Source organism: Lonchura striata, chromosome 27 (genome assembly GCF_050655825.1).
Source record: "Lonchura striata isolate lonStrDom1 chromosome 27, ASM5065582v1, whole genome shotgun sequence".
Classification (NCBI taxonomy): Eukaryota; Metazoa; Chordata; class Aves; order Passeriformes; family Estrildidae; genus Lonchura; species Lonchura striata.
The window spans coordinates 10,079,257-10,098,499 of record NC_140729.1 but is presented as its reverse complement, the minus strand read 5'-3'; the positions used below and the strand labels follow the sequence as shown (position 1 = coordinate 10,098,499).

Here is a 19,243-nt window from a genome sequence, read left to right as displayed (position 1 = left end):
AGCCTTCCCTGGCAGTGCAGAGCTTGGAGCTGAGACACTTGCAGGGAAGAAACATTCCCTACTCTGGCTCCCCTGGCATGTCCAGGGATGTTGTGGTCATAGCTGTCTCCAGAGAGGCATTTCAGCATTCCCACTGCTTTATCCTGAACACAGTTCCATAACAGACTGAATGCTTCCCCCTGGTACCGGTTCAGGCTCAAGGAGCCCAGCTGGAAACACACTTGCAGAACAGAAGCTCTTCAACAAAAATGAATTTATTGCTTATAGACAACTCCAGTCAGCACAGTCAGTTTTGCTTTAACATCAGCACAGCCTGGCCAAACTGAGCAACCCCCAGTGCAGTGGCTGTTAGGAAGCTGTGCTTGTTCTGCCCCACTCACCCGGCAGCACTTCTGTCGTTGCCGTGATCACACCCCACCTTCTTCTAAGCCTTTCTCAGTCGTTTCTGCACATCATCTAATGACAATTTATCTGATGCCATCACCCTTCTGCATATCAGCATTCCCAGCAGCAGGAAGAACAAAGCCACGTCAGTACCAGGCTGTGCAGGCATGGTCAGCTCAGTAACTTTAACCCACTGGTTAAAGTGTGTTTCCCAAGGCCACTCTGTCCAGAGCACCATCGTTGGGTGCTGGCGAGTCCATTACTCCTGCTCCGAAAGACTGAGAGCTGCAAGCAAACACCAGTGCTGGGAGCTGCCCAAATGCAGAAGGGAACTAAGAAGTCTAGAAGTTGACAATTAAATTTCAAACCGAACTAGTAACTTTAAGAAAATCCAAATTTCAGAACTTGGCACGACCTTTTCTGAAGTTAAATTAAAAACAACACTCATTATTGAAGCTCCTTCACAGCTCTGCAGGACAATCCTGTCTGCCTGTCGTAGTTTTGATTATGCTTAAATACTTTATAACAGTAGTTAATTTGTTCCCAAGAGCATTCCAAATATCTGAACACATTCACTAAATTCATGGTTTCACACAGCAATTCTGCTCTATTGGTAATTTAGTGGCACCTGGTGCATATTGCCTTTCCCAAACATAGACTTTAAAATCAAATTCATAAATATTTGTATTTTAAATATCTAGTTTTACATGAATAGTGGATATTTCCAGCCTTTTTTCTATCTGTTTCCAGGTTTTAGTTCAATAAGGAAACCATTTTACATCACAATCTGATCTGACACCAACCTCACACCCCATCACACCACAGTCTTTAAGAATCATTATTTAAAAAGCTATTTCCTAAAGCAAAACTAAAAGGAGTTATGTGGAGAGTTGGACACCAGGCTTCACCTGCAGGAGTTAGATAATATCTTGGCTGTTAATGAATTAGTCTGATTATTTTTTTAAGTTAACATTCACCAGTTTGGCTTTACAACATTCTGAACCTGCCCATCACATTAACAGCTTAACCTGAGAGCCCTTAAGGCAAATGTCACTTCTCATCAAGATACAGCTTTAAATATGAACTTTAGCAGTTGAAACTTTGAAGTAACTTAAAAGAACCAAAAATTACGAGGAATTCACGTCTCCTCTCTCATACACACTGCGGAGCAGGTCCGTGCCCGGCCCCGGGGCTCCCTCTGCACCCCCTTCCCTGGGCCCTCGCGGGGCCGCGGCCGCGGCCAGGGGGGTCTCGGCTCGCTTCTCTTCGGGTGCTGTCCCCTCCTGGGGAAGTCTGTCCCGAGCTCGTCTGCCAGCAGAGGGTTTGGGCAGGGTCATCTGGAAGGCGCACCACAGCACGGTGCGCACCTTGCGCGTGACCAGGCACAGGGCTTGCAGCGCAGTGGCCAGAGCCAGCACCACTGTGGAGGGAAGAAACCGCCCTTTAGTCCTGGAGCACTGCCGGGGCTGCCCTCACCCCACACCTTCGGTCCCTTTCGTGTCTGACCTTGTCTGTCCCTTCACAGGTTAATAAAAGCTGGATCTGAATTTCTCTGCCTTCACACAGTGAGGCAAGTGTGTGGTTTTTAGGTTCTAAGTTTATTACAGAACCTTCCTGCTGCAGATGCACCCCAGCGCTGGGGTGCTCCATGTACACACACACACTAATGGCACCTGGACCCTCCCCTTCTGGGTCACAGCAGGGTCCTTCACCTGTCCTGCCAAGAAATCCTGACCATGGGTGAAGGAACAGCTTGTTTGGGGCATTGGATAAAGCTCACAGGTCATGTTCTGTGAATAGGTGTTGAACCACGGAGCTGTAAAAGGTCACCTGAGCTGAGGTCCTGTTATTCTGGCACAGGCTGCCCAGAGAAGCTGTGGATGCCCACCCCTGGAAGTGTCCAAGGCCAGGATGGACAGGGCTTGGAGCAAGCTGGGATAGTGGAAGGTGTCCCTGCCCATGGCAGAGGTGGAACTGGATGATCTTTAAGGACCCTTCCCACCCAAGCCATCCTGTGATTCTGTGATAAATGCTTAATATCAGATCAGATGGAACAGAGAGGTGTTGTGGAAACAGGGCCCAGCAAGACCTGCTCCTGAACAACCAGAACAGCTTCAGGCCATTTCCTCAAGGTTTTGTCTGACAGAGCATATACAGTTACTGCATCCAATAATTTACTGTTCAAAAAAATCCTCCCCTACTGCTGCTCCAGGTTCAACACCCCAAGACAGTGATAGGAGGCAGAGGACCAAGCACCACCCCTCCAGGCAAGTAACCAGATCCCACTGTGCAGAGCCTTGCCTCCTCTCCTCTCCCAGCAGCTGCACTAAGAAGCTGGATTTCCAGGTCTGACAATTTCTTCCCAGACTACTCTGTTCCAAAGACAATTATTTTCAAGGGCTACAACACTCAAAAACCCCCTTCACTTTAACAAGTCCCATAATCTTCAGTCAAGGTAAAGAGAAATAAGAATAATGGAGAACAGGTGAAAAGAAAGAATGCTGCAGTGTATCTTCTGAGGTAAACTTGAGAATTACAGAACTGCATGATGGGACACCTCAAAGAAGTAAAATAATCCCTGTAATTCAGATGGAGAAAGAACAGCAGAAAGGATCAGAAGATTCCAAAACATAAGACAGCTTCTGACACAAGGTAGGAGGTCAGAGTGTAACAGGGAACCGGAATTTACCCTGATTCCCATCTCAGAGACAAGGGAACCTACCACTCTGCCTGTGCACTGGTGAAAGGTTAAGCTGAGTATTTGGCTTATTTGGGATACCATTAAGAATGAAAACATTCTGCCATTGTATTTTTGTGCATCCATCCAAAATATGACTTGTAATTATGCCAGTCTAAGACAGAAGATACTTGAAGAGGAAGTCCATTTGTAAACTAAGACCATCTTGGTCACTTGGGGCAGATTCAGCATAGAGATACCAAGGAAGTTCTAGATAAAGACAGAGCTGGAGGCTCCTAAGAAGAGGAATATGAGGAACAGGAAGAAGCAAGAGGCAATAGCTTAATAGCACCTCCAAGCCCTGAATGTGTTACCAAAACCCCCACTAACTTTTATTCCTAGGTAGTTTATTAATGAAATGACCACCTCCAAATTGATTTAACCTATTTATCTCTAAAACCCAGGTTTAGTGTCTCCTCAAACCCTCATCCAAACCCCACCTAGTCTGCCTTTGACAAAGTTCTAACATTGAAAAGTAAGTTAAAACTTGAATTATAACCCCCTCACTTATTTTTGCAAGATGTTCAACTTCCCAGCTACCTTATCAATGTACATAAACACAGCTATACCTCTCTCATCCTGGCACCTGGGAGGGCCGTGCCGCTGCCGACTGGAAGCACTGACGATTTCATCCTTCCTCTGAGCCTGCACCACGTGGATCGACTCCAGGAGTTTATCCAGAGCAGTGTAGATGTTGGGGTGGAGCGGAGAACTGCGCAGGCGCTCCATCTTCCCCAGTAAAGTCACAACCTAATGAACAATTCACATTTTACAGGGGTTCACACTGTACTCATCCACACTTACAGGAAAATTAACTAGGGAGAACAGATTAATGATAATTATTACTTTATTTTGAGAACAGTTCATGAAGCTACAGCTGAAGCAGTTCTAAGTTCTTACTTGGGATTTGTTATCTCTAAACCCAAAGCTGTGGTACGGCTGGGTGTGCAAAGCGCAACAGCAAAGCTACAACCCCCCAGTAAGGACCCCCAGGTCACTGGTTAATACCAGATCTGTACAGCTTTGAGACATCCATGAACAAAAAGTGGTTTCAGAACAATGGGCATTTCCCTGAATTCACAGCACTGGGGTCTCCTCCCTTTTCACAGCACTGCTGCAATGTCTGGGTGAAAACCCAGATGGTCCACTTGACCAGCCTGGGCCAGCAGCAGTCACAGCTGCACTGGGAAAGGGAAAGCTGCTGTGGAACCATGTGTGGGCTGACTTTGGGATGAACACTCAGCACTAAGGGAGCTGAAAACAAACATTCAGAAATAATTCAGGTTTCTTTAGTCCACTGAAAATGTGCATCTCTGTTGTCTTATCTTACATCAGTCACATCACTTGTGGGTTTCCACATGGTGAGTGACTCCTCAGTCACAGTCACATAATGTTGAGAACCTGGTTATTGGTCTGCAGAAAAAGAGAAACTAAAAAACCCCAAATTGGGATGTTCCTCAGACCATGGCTGCACTTAATGCCTTAAAGGAATACATGTGACTGTCAAGAAGATTTAAATGAATGCTCAAACTTTGAAGAGTTAATTGCAGATTTAGCCAACTCAGCTTCCACTCAAACCTTTGTACCAGGGTTACTCTCTGGCCATCACCAAGATTTCTGATGTTAGAGTCCAGGTTTAACAGCCCCACTCTGCTGTGGAGCATTCTTAAAACTACCTAACAAGGGTTTGAGGTGCTGTACGCTGAAGTTTGGTTCCTCAAATGGCTAGAGAAGGCTTTAGCCATGTTTTGGAGGCTGTTTTAAATTATGAGGATAAGGGCAGGCAAGCCTTCTAAACATGGAAATTAAGGCTGTTCTTTTGGGATTCGTAGAGCAGGAGTTTTAGTACACTAAGCTCATCCATGTCTTTCAGTCCATCCCTCAGCTGGATGAGCAGCACCAGGCAGGTTCTGCAGGCAGTGAGCAGACACAGCTCCAGGGATTATTTCTCCTGTGTGAGGCAGGTAGGACAGGCTGCTGCTCTCCCCTGCTGCCCAGTGGCTGGCCCAGCACTGCTGCTGTCTCCAAACCCAACATTTCCCAGAACCATTTCACCCCACAGCCCCTGGCAGGGGGGTACAGTTTGGCTTCTGCTTGTCCTTGCCTACAGCACCAGCACCATGGCTCTGGTCTCTGGGCCTCAGGAGGGCCACAGCAGCCGCTCACCATTCTGATGGCAGTCTGTGTTCCCTCCTCCCCCAGCTGCCACCTTCCCAAGGACCCTGGGGCTGTCAGCAGCACTGTGGTTTGCCCACAGAGCTCAGCAGATGCCAGTCTCCCTTGCCCTACTGGGTTAAAGAGCTAATTGGTAACAGAAACTCAGGCTGAAGGTTCATCAAATAATCATTTGATGATTAAAATATAAAATATATCAGACTCTCAAGCAAATATGTATGTCAGTATCTTCCAAACATTAACTAAACCTGTTTTTTCCCCACAAATACCTCCTCCATCACAGTGTCTCCAAATCCAGAGTGAACATTTCTCTGCCGAGCTGCTCTGAATGCAGCACCCCTGAGAGCTGTGCACAGGCTCCAGGACTGGATGCTGCACCACGTGCATGCTCCTGCACCAGGAACCACATCCTCCTGGCACATGTAACTGTGAGCCTCAGCCCCTCTGTGCTTCCCTGGAAACAGCACCCTGGAGCTGCAGAAGTGCTAACAGGGACCGCTGAAATGCTATTCCCTGCACAGCAATAAAGAACAAAGCTATTTTGGGAAAAGCTGCTCTGATCATCTTACCTATCTCACACTGTACTCTAAGTTCTGTGGGGTAAGTTCAATAGATTTCTTTTAGTCCTAAAACTCACTCTGGCTTGTTCCCGTAGCTGATCCACAATTAAGCGATCAACCCTTGATGGATTTGATGTCAGCCTTGGAATTGGAATGCTGTTAGTACTGGAAACCTTCTTCCCTTGGAAATTCTTAGCAAGAGCTGATTCAGTCTGCAGGAAAACAAAAGAACAACTCCCTCAGAATGTACATGCAGAGTGTGCTTCATTACAGAAACAAGGAAAAATACCAGGTTCAATTTCTTCCCATCAGGATTTTGGAGATTTTTAAAGGAGACAATGAGGATTCAGGCATTTGGGATTTAACTCTCTGGTGAGACAATCACCTGCTTTAAGTGAACAACTGCTTTACTCAAAGCAGTTCAACTAAAGCAATCGTGCCAACACACCGTGTTCCAGCAGTGCTATGTCTGCTCACTCTGACTACAGCCTGTACTGGTTTTGCCTGGAAATAAAATGGAGGCAAGTCAGAATTACAGGGAGAAAAAAATGACCAAACAGATGTGGCTCTCACACATAAAATAAAAATAAAATTGCTTCAGCCAGCAATTAATCTAATTTTTGTAAAGATTAAACTACAGAAAGATTTTTTCCTAAGCACCCTGGTCTAGTGGAAGGTGTTCCTGCCTATGGCAGGAGGGTGGAGCAGGATGGTCTTTAAGGTCCCTTCTAAACCAAACCACTCCAGGATTCTATAGCTTATTTAGTCACCAGAAAACTATTTTGAAAACTGTTTGCAAGATTCCCAGTTTCCACCTCTTCCATCCCCTTGTTATGTCACTCTAAAACACACATAACAACACAGAATTAGCTAAAACTGCTTTAAAACAGCAATTCTTGGATGGTTTCATAAGTGGTCCACTATCAACAAGAGCATGGAGTGCCAAGACAAGGGGGAAGGGCTTCACACAGAGAGAACAGCTTTAAACTAGATATTAGAAATAAACTGTACCCTGTGAGGGTGGAGAGGCCCTTGCACAAGTTTTCCAGAGAAGCTGTGGCTGCCCCATCCCTGGAAGTGTCCAGGGCCAGGTTGGATGGAGTTTGGAGCAGCCTGGGATAGTGGAAGGTGTCCCTGCCCATGGCAGGGGGTGGGACTGAGGGAGCTTTAAGGTCCCTCCTGACCCAAACCATTCTGCGATTCTGTGATAAAACTGAATTTCTCCCACCATGGCCCCTGGCCACACACATGCCAGTTTTTACTCTCTTGCACTTTCCATGCACCCCCCAGACACCACCTCTCATCCTTAAACTGGGCTCACTACTCCTCAGCCCCTCTATACAAAGCAACTACTGGCAACATATTTACTGGATTTGCTTTCAAAGTCTCAGAGGCACTGTATTTATTGTATTAATAAAAATGGTATAGCACATCTTTGCTCCTCATGAACACACCTTCCCCAGCCCTGGGACTGGAAAAGCCCCTGAATTCCTGCTTTTAGTGCAATGTTCCATACAACATTAGCTGTGCTTCCAGCTAGGCTACAAATCTCCACACCTTTCACTTTCTATCTCAAAACAAACAGAGAAACAAACTTGTAACGTTGAAGTCCCATCAAGCATTTAAACTCTTAACAGCAGAACTACCCATGGTTTGTGACTCCACTGAGCAGGATGAGATCTACATCAAATCTGTGATATTATTGTAGTTTGGTTTTCTTACCTTCTTTCTTTCTTTCTCCAAAGCTCTCCACTGCTCATAACACTCTTCCAGTCTCACATGCAGCTCGCTGGCAGGCCCACTGCGACTTTTAACTTGCTTTTGAAATCCAAATGCTGACACGAAACCAGAAAGGGCATTGTCACCATACATCTTCTCCGTAAAGCAGGGGTAGAGGCGTTTGAGATCGTTCTGGGAGAACAAGGTGTGAGGCTCCATCAGAGGCACCACGGACCGGTCCAAGAGGTGAGCAGATCTCATGGGGAAGGTGCTGGGGCCCAGCCGCCGGTTCCGCCTGAAGTCACCTACCACGTAGTTGGGAATGCCTGGAGACTGCAGGCAGCTCCCAGCACCAATGGCACTGGTGTCCCCGTTCCCTGCCCCAAGATGCAGCTGCCCCTGAGACTCCAGTAACTCCTGGTGCATGTCCTGAAACACCTCATCCGCCTGGTTCTGCCCTTCCAGATCACAGTGCTCACTCTGCGGCTTCAGCTGGAAACGCTGTTTGTTCAGATTGTCAATGATCCCCAGCTGCTGAGCCAAGTAACTGTCACAGAATCCATTTGGCTGCTTCAACTTCTTCTCACTGAGGTACTCAATGAAGTTCTCTTCCCCACCCCTAACCAGGGCTTCCATGCACGCAGCTGCCCGAGCTCGCTCTGCAGTGCTGTAGTTGAAGTCAAGGCTGGAGAGTAATGTGTTGTCTTGACAGTACTTGTGAAGTAAATTACTATTTAAAGGCAAATTTGAAGATGGCAACTGAAAACCATCATTAGAATGACGAGAACTTTTTGGAAATGCAGGTGACTGATTATTCAGTTTCAACGAAGGACTTGGATTCTGGAAGGGGCCAGAAGCCGTGGGTTTGGTTTGGATGTTCATCCATCCTGGCCTAGCACTAGAGCCTGCTGAGGGGACTGTTGCACTGGGCAACAGTGGGAGTGATTTATAGAATTCAGGATTCTGAAGATCGGCCTTGGAAAGCTGCTGCTTTTCCACACCATTATTCCCTGGACAAGCTGCAAAAGATTTTAGTCCATATTCAAATTTTTGCCCAAAATCAGTGCCAAAGGAAGATTCGTTTGCAAACTGTTTTTCTGATACAAGTCCTACAGACTTGGGAAATGTAAAGTCGTGCTGATCTGAAATTGTATCTTCAAATTTTTTCTGAGTTCCTGATTTAACTTGAAATAATTTAGCATAGGGCTCTGCATCCAGAGATGGTGCCTCAGGGGTTCCATTTACCAGCTTTCTATTTTCTTGGAGGCTACAACTGGTGCCCTTGTTGGGCTTCGCTTTACCAGCATGAGAATATTCAGTGTATCTGGTATAATCTGTGATCTCATTGTATCTGTGACACTGTGGAAGGAATGCTTCTGCCCGCTTTGGGTGCGCCTGTGCATCTGCTCCTTTGGGACACACCTTCTCCCTTCCATAAGAATAAGCATCAACTCCTGAGTCTTTGATTGCTTCTGAGTACCCAGCCTGGGCTGCAAAAGTGTTCTTCATGTAGGGATAGTTCTGATATACAGGTGTTGTCTTCATACTCTCATTAGTCTGCAAGTTGCAGCCATTGGCACGATCACTCCTGGCAGAGTACAAGCTCTGCTCTTCCAGATCCACTCCGGCAAAGCTGCGGTAACAATCGTCTGCTTTCTGCTGTGCCACCAGAGTGGGACTCTGCAGGAACTGCTTGTCAGCAGCAGGGAGGGACTCACTGCCATAGAAACCCTGCTGGGGCACTGCTCCAACAACTGCCCTCCTGGCTTCTGGCAACAGGTCATGGTGCTCCATTCTGGTTGTGTTCACTGGCCACACAGACTTCAGGGTGGGAGGGCAACTCCTTGAAAAACAAGAAACACATGGTTAGACACCGATCTGTGCTGCTGCTCATCATTCCCAAACACAAAATAAAGTTTAAGAAATGAGTTATTCCTAAATAATTTCTCTCAAATGATTCCAAGATGTCTGACTTCAACTTCTACCCAGTCCTGTCATCCTTAGTTTCCAATATCTAGCTGAGAAAACTGATTCTCCCACAGCTCAGGAGCTATGGACAGACCCTCAAGCTGCAAGGGATCTGTACACATCAAACCCTGGTCTGTCAGTCCTGTTCATCCTCACCAAACTACTCCTGGATCAGCACCAAGTACAGCCCTCACTCTTCCCAAGCCATTTCCCAGCACTCCAGAGAAAATCCTTCTCTCTCACCTCACTTGTGCACTGCTTCCTGCAGGTAAAGCCAGAGTCAGCATCCCAGCACACCTCATTTCTTTCTACTAACCAGAATGAATTCACACAGGACCATCAATCCCTGACTGCCAAGGAGAACTTTAATCAGACTAAGTAAAGGGGAAATTATTCCTGGAAGCCACTGCAGGCCAAATCTGGGAATACTGAACCAGCCCTGCCTGTCCATAGCAAAGGGATTACAGAGTTGTCTCATGATATCAAGACTGACTCTGTAGTTTTCCCTGATTTCAGCCACATAACTCAGCACCCATAGAGAAATCACTGGAACTGTTTGGGAAGACAGAAAGGAACAGCAGTGCCTGGCTTGGGAAACTGAGAACTGGGCTCCCCTGTCTCTTGGACCTGGAAAAAGAAAAGACACGAGAGCTCTGTAAGTATCTTCAGGATGCTGGATCTGCACCCTTTTGTGTCATGTTGTTACAACTATGGAATTGTCTCTTCTGGTGCAGGAAGAGAGGCAAAATAAACCTGACATTTAGAAACACAAATATTGCTTACATAGCACTAACAGGAAGAAACATTAATTTTGTATGGAATTTTCTCCTGCCAGTTCAGGCAAATGTGAAGGAGTCTGTGTATTTTTTCTGTGAATTGAAATTAAGAAAGAAACCTAAAATCTGAATTCAGTCTTGATTAAAATTAAAAAACAGACCAAGGCATACATCCAGGGGATTCATGTGAATACAGCATGTCCACAACACTTGTTAAGATCTTATTTCAAAAATGCCAATTAACAAGTTCTGTAAATGCCAGAGAGCCAGAAGCTGCCATGCCATATAAGTGCCTTAAGAAAAGCTTCCAAGTATCCCAAGTGAAACATTGGAAGATGAGGGGAAGGGAGAGGAAGCTCACAGAACATGGGGCCTGGTCAGCAGCAGATGGAGCTGACTCAGGAGCACAGTGAGACCAGAGAGGGGAGTTTCTGTCATCTGCACTTCACTCACCCCTCAGCAAAGCACGGCTGTGGTTTGTCTTGTTCTTCCAAGATGTCTGACACGAGTCCATACAAATCAGTTTCACTGCCATAATCATTCCTTTCAGGCTGAATCCTGAAAACCAACTGTGTGTTAATAAATAGAATTCCTTCATTCAAAGTACCTCCTATGTTAAATTAAACAGAAAAATATAATCCATCTACTCCAACACACACATGCACTCTCTGACAAGGATGACTACCTGGACTTCAGGTTAATCTGAGGAGCAGCAGGCTGCTTGGTGTCATCTGTACATGTAGACCAAGGGGGGTACAAAAGGGAAGGATCCATGGGTGCAGAGTACTCTGATGTTGAAAGGGAAGAACTGTAGGCCTGAGGTAACTGCACATTTTCTTCATTCTGCATTTAATGTACAATAAAAGCATTTGTTTAATATGAAACACATCAAACCGCCATTTTGTCATTGTATATGCTTGTAACTGAGCTCACCCTTGGAGGAACCAGCAGATGAGAAGTAAGCAAACCACACATTTGGAATACAACTATTGCAGGCCACGTAAATGTCTTTAAGCAGAAGACATTAATGTGTCTCTGTCCCTTCCCTTGCCATCTGTTTCAGATGGAAGCTGATGGTATCATTCCCACCTTTCACCCCTCTGTTCAAACAGATGCTCTCAGGTGTGCTAAACTAATGTTGCTTAAAGCTTCTGGAAATCTTTCGTATTTTACATCCTGCCTGGCAATTGTTTAAGAAGAAGGTGCTGGAGCTGCACATCAAACTTCTTTGTCACTCAGCCTTGTGTTCTGTGTGTCCTGAGCTGACCTTTGCTGGCAACTGAGTAGGGGACACCTCCCCAACCACCCAGAGACCCCCCACAAAAGTCCTAGGCAGGCATATAACAGTGTGGGTACTGGACTTGTAAGATGCTTTCTTCTATGCCACCAGACACCAAAGCCAGGAGCTGTATGCTTTGAATGGGAGAATCCACAAATGGGGCCAAAGACTCAATTATGGTGGACCTTACCACAGGGATTTAAGAACAGCCCAAGGTTTTTGGAAAACAATATAAAACTGTGCACCCTTGGGACTGGAATGGGAGACATCAGAAAAAGTATAGCGAAGAAATATGAACCACAGTGTGCATCCACAGACCCAGCCTCAGGCTCCCCCAGAACAAGCCAAAAAAGGAACACATCAGGAAACTATTGGCAAATAGACTTCTCTCATTGCCATAGCAGAATGGGTATCAATACTTACTGGTAATAGCTGATGGATTTCCTGGGGGCCTGAAGCTTTCCCCTGCCAAGCCAACCAGGCTGAGGAGTTTGGTGAGGTACTACTGAAAGAGATCATTCCTAGGCACATGATACCGACAGGTATGTCAGCAAACTGTCCTGGTTCTGGAGAGGACAGGGTTAATTTTTTGCAGTAGCTGGGAAGAGGCATGGCCAGGATCCAGAAGTTATTCTGTACCTCCCAACCTCATTGCCTGGGGTGGGGGAAAGGGGCTCTTTCCCAAAGAGAAGGAGATCCTTCCAGTCAAGAAAATGTGCTGGAGGGAGCCATCCAGTATAACTGGAAACTTTTCCATGTGAATCCTTCCCTGTACCCTCTACCATGAGTGCTGTTGCTGTTACCTTCCCTTTTCTTCTCTCATCACTGCTCCAAGTAAATTATTCTTACCTCAGCCTGTGTTCTTTCCCTTTTGTGCCTCCAATTCTCCTCTCCACAGTGCCACAGCAGGGAGGGGAAGGGGAGAGCAGGGGAGATCACTGTGTGGTTTGGAGAGTCTCAGTGGGAGAACTGAACTGGGAAGTGCCATTCCCAAACCAAGACAGCCTTAACTGGCACCCAACAAACATGAGACACAAAGGGTTGGGTTAACAACAGATCTGCCCAGAGCAGGCTGGAAACAAATCTGATCCAAGCATTTGTTGTACTGGGCATGGAGCATTAGGCTCTGGGGAAGTTGAGCAGTAAAAACCACACTGTTAAAAACCATACTGGAAACAGTGGGTGGTGGGACCTTCAAAGATTGGGATCTACATTTAGGGAAGGCCACCTGGCCAGTGAACACCTGAGGCTACACTCATCCAGCTGGCCCTGCCCAATCAAAATCTTAATGTATCACAGAAGGAACAAAAGACAAAACAAGGAGGCCTGAGATGTTGCAACCAGCAACACTGAGAGTCAGAATAACACCTCAATCCAGAGAGAAACTCAGTCCTTTTGAAATCTATACAGGAGACCTTATCAGATAGTCTCTTACAAACCACATTCTGTGAATATCTGGGCCAAGAACACTTGTGTAATTATGTTATCTCTCCAAGAAGAATTTTGTCCTTTATCAACAAGTACTTTCATTGCAGAAATCTAATTGATCTGGACTTTCCTGTTCATGACATCCAGGTGGGAAATTGGGTCCAAGACCATGGAACAGTGAGGCACCAAAGGAACACGGGAATGGACCATACCAGGTTCATTTCAACACATACACACACAGCTGTGAAACTTCAAGGACTAGAGCCGTGGAAGCATCATTCAGGACTGAAAAAAAAATAGGATGAGGTAAGTGAGAAATCACCTCCTCTGGACCTCCAGGACTAAAAACGTTAAAAAGTAACTCCATGAACTGTGCCCAGGGAGAAGGCCTGTCTCACACAGAACTTGAATATCCTCAAGGGGTAGTAGCAATTCCAACTGCAGTAATTATTTTAGACAAACACAACTGTACAGACCAGGATTGCCAACACAGTGCCAGATGTCAAACTTGCTATAATGGTGGTAAAATTTTACACTGGTGAGGATTCTTATTGCAACATGTTTTCCCGAATTGCCTTGCCTTTCTGAATACGAAACTTGTATATGTAATCCTTTTGCTCTTTCTTGTCCGGTCAAAGACAGTAACAAGAAACCAATTGTACAATTGTTTAAGGAGGATGGAAGAGAATATAAATTTTTAATGATACAACTAGATGGAACCTGACAACATACACTCTCTAAAATTTCCTTTGATGCATAAGGAGGATGAAGGTAAATATTATTGCTGAGCTACAGGAGCTAAAGTAGTAGCAGAAGGCCATTGGATACAAGTAAAGGTAAAAGGAAATCCCTGACCATTAATGCCTCCCAAAGCACCTCAAAACTGGGAAATCAGCCTGTATGCAATTAAGGAAGGAGGTAAACAAAAAACACTATTAAAATTGACTATACTTAAAACTATAGTATATAATATTAATGCTATTATTGCTCTAGACCTGATCAATAATGGAACCACAAGGCATCCAACAGGACACAGAGCATGGACCCACTAAGAAAGAAACAGATGACAAACCACAGCACATGGACAACAGCTGAAGGAAATACAATTGAAATCCAAGATTTCTGCCTAGATATGGAACAGGACATCTGTAATTTTGAAATTCCACCACTGATTAATATAAAAATGATACTCAGATACATGAGTAAAAGGTGAGTATGCTGTAAGTACTTGTTGTGCAGATATAGAAACAGCTAATCGATTAAATCACATTCTAATTTTTGTGTTTGTAAACTTACCCCGCTCAGAGATTCTAACTAGTCAACTTCCAGTAGCTTCATTTCAATGAATAAGAAAATCCCTATATCTTAATTTCAACTATACAACCTAGCCCTATGGGTATGAGCCTTATGCTGGTATAGAAATTGCTACAATGTAAAAATTTGCAGAGGCAGTTAAAAGCAGCTAAAAACAATAGCAGAAACTCTATCTTACTATCCATCATGGCACTAAAGAAATCCATGAGGTAATGGAATGAGCAAAGAAAGATGGAGATCACCACAGGAGGGATATTTTAAGGCTGCACAAGCTCAGTGACTGCATTAGGCAAGCAGGAACTGTGGATTAGACAGGCAGGTTTATGCAAACTTTAGTGTCTAAATTCTCTCTTTTCATTCCTTGCTGTGCTTGGCTTGTGGGAAACTTCCCCGGGCACCATGCACAGAATAAACAATGTCTCTTTTCTCAACCCAATTCTTCACCTACACTTAAGGAAGTTCTTAAAACTAGCAACAATATTAGCCTAAAACATCTGCTCTAGTTTCTACTGGTTGACCCCTGCCGTGAGTTAGGAATTAGATCCCCTTTCTCCTCATCATTACAGAGTGTTAAGGTACTGAAAAAAAACCTTACAGCCATTTATTTTCTTAAGGAAAGGCATTATACCCTGATTACATGAAAAGGGACATCTTTACTTTTATCTTATCTGTTTGGTTTAGACGCAATAGGCCTTTCTAGCTCTCAGTAAGTGAAACAATAAATGGTGTTTTTGCAGGGTTAAATGTCAAAGACTCACAATACACTCCTTTGTGGAGGAGAGTAGTCTGACAAAATAACAAGTCCTGGATGGAAGAAGCAGCAAGTTTGGTCTTGAATGTACTGGGAAAAAAAATTCATTTGAGTCTTTTACCTCAGTGAAAGTTTATGGCTATGAAAGGCAAAAATTCCAAGAGAGAGCTGACATATTTAGCTCCTGCCCCGGCATTTTCTGCTGATCAGACTAAGAACTGATTCATACAAACACTTGGACTAAAGAAATATCTGAGGCAGTAGCTAAGGTTCTCCTTCTTACTCACTTTCCAGTTTTCCTAAAAGAGGAAAGTGTTTGCTCCTCACTCTGCCTCCAATTGTTTATGCCAACAGAAGAACAATTACCATGAACATTTCACTAGAGCAATGGTGAAATACCATTTTAACAAACATCCTCTACAGCTTCATCAGTGACTGCATTAGAAAAGCCATTGTCCCCCCGATGAAAGTTACAACAGTGAAGATTTACTACAGTTATATCAAACACTGTGATTTACGTTCAGCAGTATAAGCAACCACTTTAGTCTAAACATCTTCTGACCATTTTGTTCACAAGCACTACAAACTCTTACAGAGCTATAAAAATAATCAATAACCAACTGAACCTGTGATTTGTAGCAGCCGTAGAGCGAGGCAGAGCCCGGCAGGGCGGTGCTGAACACATCCGTGGGCCTCCCGCCTCCTTCCGCACTGCCCCAGCAGCGGCCGCCGCCTCGGAACGCCACGTTGGGCTGCGGGGACAGGGAAAAGGACAGGGACGTCAGAACACACAGAACGGCGTGAGGGGCTGTGGGGACAGGGAAAAGGACAGGGACACCAGAACAAACAGCATGGCATGAGGGGCGGTGGGGACAGGGACATCAGAACAAACAGAATGGCAGGAGGGGCTGCAGGACAGGGACATCAGAACACACAGAACGGTGTGAGGGGCTGTGGGGACAGGGACATCAGAACAAACAAAATGGCATGAGGGGCTGTGGGGACAGGGAAAAGGACAGGGACATCAGAACAGAACAGCATGAGGGGCTGCAGGAGAGGGACATCAGAACAGTCATAATTACACACAGAGATACAATTATAAACATAGCTGACAGCTGTGGATTTTATACCAATGTTAACTTCTTTTAACACTTCTAATTTACTGCTGGATTCTGTCCCATCTGGGTTTTCAAGTATGTGGTTCTATATATGGATGTAAAACACTTTCCTATTTACCCTGAAGGAAAAGTTGAACCCACCAAAGCACGAGAAACTCCAAAGGTGTTCAGAGACGAGGGGGGTGCAGCTCAAGAAGAAATTTGCACTCTCCCTGTTTCCACCTGCTGGACTTCCCAACATCAGTGCCTCCACAGGGCAACATCAAGCACAGAAGAATGCTCACACAATCATGGTGTGAGCATTCTTCTGTGGTTTGGAAGAGACCTTAAAGGTCATCCAGTTCCAACCCCTGTCATGGGCAGGAAACCCTTCCTCCAACAGCAGTAGAGGAGTTATTCAGCCTTCACACATTCCTGGACACCTCTTGCCCTTCCATCACTGCTCCCAAACACTGTTTAAGTTACGTGATGGCATGGATGTGCATTTCCAGATGTCAAGAGCTGGAAGTTTCCCACAACACACACTCTGCTCTGTCCTGTAACTATGGGAGAAACAACCCCAGTTAGAGTGACATCCCTCCAAGTGCCAGAAACCACAGGCCAGCAGGAGCAAGGAATAAGAACAAACAAAAACTGAGAGCTCTTCTCCTAAGGCTGAGGCACAAAAGGAAAAGCTAAACTGGCTAGCTAAAACCCCCTTTAGCCAACAAATAAAAAAGTGAAGTTACAGGCATATTACCATACCAGCTCATTTGAAATGATGAATAAATTCAGAAAAGCCAAAGTTCCCCAGGACCAGGGTTCTGAATAAGCTCTGCTCTCTAGAAACATATCCTTCTGCAGCTCCCTGAGGAGGTACCAAACGAGCTTCATTGCAGCTCACACGGCAGTTATGCCCTGGCATTTTTCTGTGTTTTTCCGGCACATTTTCCAAATAAATGAATGCACTGAGTTATTGTGGAGCTCGGCTCTACATCCTGAGCTTACTGTACCATGTTTTCTCCTCAGAGATTGCCATTCACAGGGACACCTAACTCGCAAAATCTGCAATCCCACAGAACATGGGCAAACTTGTAGGGCCAGAAGCAGCCCTAAAGACACCCCCAAACCCATACTTCGTTCCTTTATCCGCAAGCAGGTGCTTTTCAGGATGCTGAGGCGTATTTTCCCCACAGGCCTGAGCTCCGTGTCTCACACCTGCTCCCACACAGGAGGGCGCCGGATCCCGGAAGGGGTAGCAGGGCTCGGACACCCGCCGGGGTCGGGCCTCGGCGCCTCCTCAGCGCCGAGGGGGTCAAGGCCAAGAGAGGCGCGGCGGCCCGCCGGGTGTGTGGGGGCGGAGGCGCACCGCTCACCCCGGTGCCATCCCGGCTCCATTCCGGTGCCGTCCCGTCCCGCTCCCGTCCCTCACCTCCATGGCTCCGGGCCGCTCTCGGCGCGGGCCGCCGCGGGGCGGCCTGAGGCGAGTTCCGCCCGTTGTCCTCGCGCCGACCCAACGGCCGCCGCACCCCGCGCGCCCCCGCCCATTGGCCAGCGCCCGAGGCGCTCGGCCAATCAGCGCCCGCGCGGCCGCCTCGCACCTCCCCGCGCAACGTGAGCGGCTCTGTCGGCCATGTGACAGCCGCCCGGCCGGCAAAGCGCTGCGCCGCGATTGGCCCCGCCCGCCGGCGCGCAGCCAATGGGAAAACAGATCGCTCGTGCCTCCCGCCAATGAGCGGCCGCAGAGGCGCCGCTCGCCCGGAGACAGCGCCCGGAGACAGCGCCCCGAGAGAGCGCCCCGAGCGGCCCCAGGCCGTGTCACCTCCGGGCCTTGCCAGCTCCGGGCCCTGCCACCTCCGGGCCCTGCCACCTCCGGGCTCTGCCACATGTCAGCTCCGGGCCCTGCCACCTCCGGGCCTTGCCACATGGCAGCTCCGGGCCCTGCCACCTCCGGGCTCTGCCACATGTCAGCTCCGGGCCCTGCCACCTCCGGGCTCTGCAATCCCCGCTGGGCCCTGTCACCTGCCACCTCCCCGACCCTGTCACCCCTGCCTGGCTCTGTCACCTGCCAGTCTCGGGCTCTGCCAGCTCCGGGCTCTGTCACCTGCCAGCCTCGGGCCCTGTCACCTCTGGTCCTGTCACCCCGCCGAGCTCTGCCACCCCCGGGCTCTGTCACCTCCCGAGCCCTGCCAGCCCTGCTGGGCACTGTCACCGCCGGGCCCTGCCACCTGTCACCTCCCGACCCTGTCACCTGTCACCCCCGGGCCCAGTCACCTCCCCAACCCTGTCACCTCCCGACCCTGTCACCTGTCACCCCCGGGCCCAGTCACCTCCCCAACCCTGTCACCTCAGGGCCCTGCCACCCCCCTGGGCCCTCTCAGACCCCTGACCCCTTCACCCTCCTGGACTCTATCACCCCCAGACCCTTCCACCCCCCAACCCTGTCACCCCCCAGACCCTGTCATCCCCGGGTCCTGTCACCCCTCTGCACTTTGTCATTGCCCACATTCCATCACTGCCCCGGCCCAGTCACCCCTCCAGACCTTTCCTCCTCCACACCCTGTCACCCCCCTGGCCCCGATGCCCCCGACCCCGTGCCAAGGCCGCCCTCAGGGGCTGCCCCCTCCCAGCCCCATGACGAATCCATTCAGGGCCGGGTTGGAGCTGCAGGATGGGCTCTGAACAGCCTAAGGCTCTCCAAGCCTTTGCACAGCAAAGGGCAGCGGGGACCTGTGGCCAGCCAGGGGACTGGCCACCCAGGACAGCAGGAGCTGGTGACCCAGACTCTACACACACGATGTAAGGGTGTACAAGCCAAGGATTTCCTTTGTTTGGGGTCCCTCCTCAGAGGCACCAGTTTGAGCTGTTAATTTGCTATTTAATTATTGCACCAAGATTAGATAATCTGGATTGAGATGATTGACTGCTGTGGGAAGCCGGGTCTGACTGTCAGTGTGGGGCTGTAGCTGCAAAGGGGCTTTGGTGCCAAGCTCAGGTGGTGACAGTGACAGCCAGGGTGGCTCCTGGATGGTCGGACAGCCCTTCCACAGCGGCC

At 47.6% G+C, this 19,243-nt stretch overlaps 1 protein-coding gene across 1 annotated transcript; it reads right to left on the bottom strand.

Moving 5' to 3' along the window:
• Nucleotides 1–236: 236 nt before the first annotated feature.
• On the bottom strand, nucleotides 237–17,706 carry MEIOC (meiosis specific with coiled-coil domain). The gene is made up of 8 exons (XM_085562058.1): nucleotides 17,621–17,706; nucleotides 15,718–15,843; nucleotides 11,005–11,162; nucleotides 10,773–10,877; nucleotides 7,579–9,418; nucleotides 5,934–6,068; nucleotides 3,691–3,871; nucleotides 237–1,804 (listed from the first exon to the last, which is right to left on the bottom strand). The coding sequence occupies exons 1-8, from the start codon at nucleotides 17,624–17,626 to the stop codon at nucleotides 1,512–1,514; spliced, it is 2,844 nt and encodes a 947-aa protein (XP_085418184.1). The 5' UTR covers nucleotides 17,627–17,706; the 3' UTR covers nucleotides 237–1,511.
• Between the last annotated feature and the right edge of the window lie 1,537 nt (nucleotides 17,707–19,243).

Excerpts from the sequence above, each read along its gene's own strand:
- MEIOC (XM_085562058.1), bottom strand. Across the intron at positions 11,163-15,717 it reads ACGGCTGCTACAAATCACAG|AATGAAGAAAATGTGCAGTT; the intron begins GTTCAGTTGGTT and ends CATTAAATGCAG. Across the intron at positions 9,419-10,772 it reads CAGCCGTGCTTTGCTGAGGG|GAGTTGCCCTCCCACCCTGA; the intron begins GTGAGTGAAGTG and ends TTGTTTTTCAAG.